Source organism: Hemibagrus wyckioides, linkage group LG20 (genome assembly GCF_019097595.1).
Source record: "Hemibagrus wyckioides isolate EC202008001 linkage group LG20, SWU_Hwy_1.0, whole genome shotgun sequence".
NCBI lineage: Eukaryota > Metazoa > Chordata > Actinopteri > Siluriformes > Bagridae > Hemibagrus > Hemibagrus wyckioides.
In genome coordinates, this window is record NC_080729.1 from 9,365,791 (window position 1) to 9,371,790 (window position 6,000).

The 6,000-nt window shown below is 36.6% G+C and overlaps 1 protein-coding gene across 2 annotated transcripts in view; it reads left to right on the plus strand.

Annotated features, from left to right (window-relative positions):
• adcy8 (adenylate cyclase 8 (brain)) overlaps positions 1-5,776 on the plus strand; it is a 58,600-nt gene extending 52,824 nt beyond the window's left edge. For both annotated transcript variants that reach the window (XM_058372690.1, XM_058372689.1), the window contains 4 exons: positions 1,432-1,578; positions 3,994-4,086; positions 4,798-4,912; positions 5,051-5,776. In XM_058372690.1, coding sequence (XP_058228673.1) covers positions 1,432-1,578; positions 3,994-4,086; positions 4,798-4,912; positions 5,051-5,538 — 843 coding nt within the window. In that variant the 3' untranslated portion in view covers positions 5,539-5,776. The remainder of the gene's footprint in view (positions 1-1,431; positions 1,579-3,993; positions 4,087-4,797; positions 4,913-5,050) is intronic.
• Positions 5,777-6,000: the final 224 nt, after the last annotated feature.

Consider the following 6,000-nt stretch of genomic DNA (forward strand, 5'->3'; position numbering starts at 1 on the left):
AATGCACGATTCCTTGGTTTTTGACTGTGTAGCAATGTCTTTGTTTGCCCAGGTTTGTGTGTGTGTGTGTTACTGGAAGTTTTGTCTGTCAGTGAATAGTGGCAGCATCAGCATGGCACTGGGGTCTTATTAAAAATACATCTCTCAGACCTTTGTGTATGTGTGTGTGTGTGTTTGTGTGTGTGTGTATGTGTGTGTGTTTGGCGGGGGGGGGGGGTTATTAGGTTTCATTAATTATCTCATCCATTGATAATCAGGTGACTTGTTATAGTATGCTTCAGTAGGGACAATGAATTTTTTTTTGTGTGTTTGTGTGTGTGTGTGTTTTAATAGAGTAACATATGTCACTCTACCTTTGTCAGCTGAATGATTTAATGCTATTTTCATATTGGCAAAGAAATGTTATCTGAATCACACACACATACACTCACACACACACAGCTTAAGCATAAAAGTGCGAAGGTCACAGATGATGGTGCAGTTTATCAAACAGTGCTTTGTCAAAACAGTCAGTGACTGTCATAGCTCTTTTAACAGAGGCCATGCTTCGTAATTTGTATGTGTATATGTGAAGGTGAGTGCTTGATGTTGGCATGTTGGTATATCTGGTGGAACATTAGTTCCCTCTGGTGGCCAGTTTCACGACTACAGCATATAAAGCGAAAAAAGAAAAAAGAAAAAAAAGTTGGGTACATCCCAAGTTCTATGTCCTTCATCCCATAAATATCTGCTGCAGGATAAATGCTCCACTGCTCATAAATTCTACTAAATGATTAAAAAAAATGTAAAAGGCCACAAATGTGCTTCAAGACTAACATATGGGTGTGATGCTCGGTCGTCCATATACTTTTGGCCATATAGAGTAAGTGACAATAGTATCAGAAAGCACTTGAGGGAGTGACTTGAGTGCGTACTCCATCCTCATACACTGATACACAATACACAAAACATTTAAATATGTGTACACTATAGGTCTGGATGAACTGTCCACTTCTATTTATTCTAATAATTTCCTCACAACATTCTCCATGGCCTACTATATTTTACTATTTCTTAATTATATTTGATTAAACGTCTGTCATATATTATTATTATTATTATTATTATTATTATTATTATTATTATTATTATTATTATTATTATTATATTTTTATATTATTTTATATTTCTATATCATTATATTATTATCATATTTTATTAGTTTATTCCGTTTTTTCTTCTGTTGACACTTCTTCACAGTGAAATGTGTAACTAAGAAAAAAACCCATTTAATTGCATTACATCACACGTGTAATATGTATGTGGCAAATAAAAAGCCTTAAGCCTTGAACTTAGGTATATTACATGGTTCACACCAGTAAGAACTTCATCATCTGTCTATGCTTTTTTTTTTGACCGTCTCTTCTCTTCTGGTACTTTATTCCTCTACAGGAGCTCTATTCTCAGTCCTATGATTCTGTCGGAGTGATGTTCGCCTCTATTCCTGGCTTTGCCGATTTCTATTCCCAGACTGAAATGAACAATCAAGGAGTTGAATGCTTGCGGCTGTTAAACGAGATCATCGCCGACTTTGATGAGGTCAGGATGGACACTGACATGAACACTGACACACAAACATGCACAAAGGAAAACATTTTGAGATTACTGTACCAGATTAAAATGATAAACAATTACTGTTCTTGTGAATGAATTCTAGTGCACTGTATTTGACATGATACAAAGAATACAAGGTTAAAAACAGAAGATTAAATTCAATATTTATGTGGATTGAAGTTTTAGGTACTATATGCACCTTTAGGTCTATTTCAGGCAACCGAGAGATTAATACTCTATGAAATATACAGTGCCCTGGAAAAGAAGTGGAAGAGCATGGTCAGTGCTTTTGTTTCTATGTACACTGAGTTTTAAATTCGAGGTGTATCGGTCACATACCCAATGATACACAGTACAACATGCAGTGAAGTGCTTTTTAAAACTCTGTTTTCTAAAAAGAGGGGGGTTTTAACTAATCAAAATAGGATACTATACAATGAGATGAAATGAAATAGGATAAAGTAGAACTAGCTGTGTAAAGTACAATAGCAAATTTAATAAAGTGGCATTAGCTGTACAGTGGGAAAATAAATAGACAAAATATTTAAAAGATTCAGCACAAGAAATGATGAAGTACGGTGGTATGAATATAATATGACTGTAATGAAGAACTGTTATGAATCAAGTGCATGTATATGTGCAGTTTTTTATATAAAAAATGAAAAATATGCTGTGCAAAAAAGTCGGTGAAGGTAGCGGGTGTTGTACCAAGAAAGAGTCTGTGCTGTTCGAGAGCAACAGCTGAATATAAGACAATAACTTACATTTTTGTTTTACATTTCCTATATTTAGTCCTATGTTTTATATTTATATCTGGATGTGTTAAACACCATTCATTTTTTATAAGTGATCAGAAATATTGGAACAGGTCTTTCTTGTTGCCCGGTTGTGTTCTGTTATACTGATTGGCTCTTGGTTTAAGTCCCGGGGTTCCTGTGAAGACTACATTTGTTGTTAAACCAACATGAAGGCCAGAGAGCTGTCTATGGAAGAAAGGCAAGCCATTTTGAAGCTGCGAACCGAAAGAAAATCAATCAATCAATTTGTTCAAAAACACTCCTGAACAAAACCAGAGAGAGTGCTTGTGTTGTTAAATTGATCTCAAGAGTAAAAGGAAACAGCACTGACTGTGAATATGAATAAACACACTTTAATTTAATTATGAAAAACATAATTCCCAGCTACTTACATTATTCTCAGTTATAGTTGTTTGTGTATCCATTGCCTTAAGCTTTTCCAGCTTCAGCAGCTCTGCTTCATGACCATCTCTACAACCATCATAACTCTGACTGGTTATAGAATAAATAATTTGGGCCAAAAGTTCTCATATGCCTACGGCAAGAGCAGTGTCATTAAAACATACTGGGTGCTTGATTATAGAAAAATCATTTTAAAGAGCTGAATTGATGACACTGATGCTTAGTTGTATTTGTATTTGTAAGGGTCTAATACATCTTGATATAGCCTGTACTGATTACACTCAGAGTTAACCTTAAACCACTGAGCTCCAAAAGTCATAGTATTTCATAGTGAAATATTGTGCTTGAAACAGGGTCACATGGCATGAATCTGTCAGACAGTGGCAATGGACATAACGCTGCTCCCTGCCTGAGCCAACATTGTGCAAGAAAAATGAGACACACATCTTTTTATTTTTGCCTGTGTGCACGTCTGGCTTATATCACATGCTATAAAAAACATTTTCTAAGTCGGAAGCATCTGTGTGTCCTTGATATAGAAGCCTCCTATCTCCTTGTACCTTTTGTATATTTCTTCAAATCCATCTTAAAAATTGAGTCATTTTCAGAAGCTGAGTTCAGTACTACCCAAACACCAAATAAAATATTTGATCTATGTGATCCCCATGAAAGTATGAGATGGTATGGAGATAAAGGAAATGGGTCAAGGTCTTTGTTAATGGTTTGATAATTGCTAATGTGAAAGATTTAGATATGTAGTATACGCTGAAGGAAATGTAAACTCATTGTTGATAACAGGTCTGATTACTTTTGATAGTATGTCTAAAGAAAAGGCAAAGGTGTCTTAGACTGTATAGAGGAGAAGAGTAAATCTAATTTTCCTTTGTTTTGTGAGTTTTTGTTGAATTTATTCATAATGGTTAATGGTGAAAGAACACAAGACTAAAATTGCATGACTATAATCTCTGTCCATGGGTTCGGGTGTGTAGGCAATGTTTGTGCAGCTTTATTCTAGAACAGCCAAAACCAGTGGTTGTGGGAGTAATGAGATTTGATACTTGCTGCTTGTGATGACTTTAGGATTATGTTTAGAAACTTGTTAAGCACAAAGTAATATAGGAACCTTACAGTAAATAATACACAGAAAGACTGCATCATATTCAAGGACTGTTGTTATGTCTTATCGTCCTTCTTTCTGTAGCTGTTGGGCGAAGAACGTTTTCAAGACATTGAGAAGATTAAAACCATCGGCAGTACATACATGGCCGTGTCTGGCTTATCACCCGAAAAACAGGTAAAAAAACAACGATGCTTTATATAATATCAGTATGTGAAAAATGTGAATTAAACAAATAATAATGCAGTGTATGGCGAATGAAGATGCACCTTAATCAAAGACATTGTCTATTATCCACAAAATAAAATGCAAAATAGTAGGATGTACTGGTGATTCAGTTCTATTTTATAAGCCTCTGATGAATAAGGTTAGAGGACATACTGTTGAAATGAAGCCACTGTGGTGATTATGACTCTTCAAAATATACCAGACTGCTATTAGATGACTTTAATTTAGTGCTTGCTGATCTATAATAGTGTATATCATCTTTTTTTTATTTTCTCTTTCATTTGTTGCATCCTCTATTAGACAGCAACGAAAAAAATACTCTTTCCTTCTTCTGTACTGCATTTTTTATCTTTGAGTTATTTCTGGGCTTGAAGCCAAATGCTTTTGTTTAAAGGCAGTGATCAAGACGCTACTGATAAACTCCTCTGAATCACTTCTACTCAAGAAAAATCTGGCAACCTCAAAAGAGATCATTTGTGTAATCTGAATGGGAATCTCCGAAATATCAGTTTAAGCAGCTGCAGAGAAGAAATCCAAATACATATTTTCCTTATATAATACATAAATATTGATGTGACGTTTGGACTAAAATCACCAACTCTGAATACTGCCCTTGATTAAATGTTGTGTCTCTCTGCATGTCTGTGTGTGTCGCTGTAGCAATGTGAAGATAAATGGGGTCACCTCTGTGCTCTGGCTGACTTTGCCATTGCTCTAAACGAGAGCATACAAGAGATCAACAAACACTCCTTTAACAATTTCCAACTCCGAATTGGTAAGAGACCAGTCATTCATACGAATTCATACTGAACTTCTGGGAGAGCTTCTACTCTAGTCTTTTCTCTTTCTCTTCTGGTTTCTGTTCTTCTTATGCATGTTCTTTCTTTTCCTTTATTTTTCTTCTCCCTCTCAGGAATGGCTCATGGCTCTGTGGTAGCAGGTGTGATTGGTGCTAAAAAGCCTCAGTATGATATCTGGGGGAAAACAGTGAACCTGGCGAGTCGCATGGACAGCACAGGTGTGAGTGGAAAAATCCAGGTCCCAGAGGAAACGTACAGCATCCTGACAGAGCGTGGCTTTGCTTTTGAATACCGTGGTGAGATCTATGTGAAGGGCATCAGCGAGCAGGAGGGCAAAATCCGAACACACTTCCTTCTTGGCCGTGTGCAACCCAACCCACTCATCCTGCAGCCTCGCAAGCTTACAGGCCAGTACTCGCTCGCCGCTGTGGTGCTTGGCCTTGTCCAGTCACTTAACCGCCAAAAGCAGAAGCAGATCCTCAACGAGAACAACAACTCAGGCATCATGAAGGGCCACTATAACCGCAGGACCCTGCTGGCGCCCACAGGGCCTGATGCCAGCCATGCTGAGATGGCCACGGACAAGAATGAACTGGCCTAATGACTCCCACTTTATTTATTTATTTTTTAATGACTTAAAATTATGGAAGAAAAAAACAATACTGAGCCAACATAGTGATGGCCTGAGGATAAAGTCTGAACAAAGCACCACAACGCCTGACTTAAGGACTGAGCTGCCCCAAAGACTGATAAACTGCCTGCGTGTCTGTATTGCTGTTTCTTTTTTTAGTATTTCTTTTGTATTTCAAACACATTAAAGGGGTTTAATTTTTTATAAATACTTGAAGAACCTGATATTTTTTTAAACACATGATTATGGCCATCAATAATGCTCCCTGAATTTAGTACATAACTGTAATAAGAGGTTTTAGAAGTGATCGATTCTGAAAGGAATTATGGACCTGTTTCTCTAATAAGCCAGGGCTGATATTTATAAACCTTTATAAAATCTAAGACCTCTACATAAGACCAGATAATAGCAACTCAGAGCAACTCTTAGTGA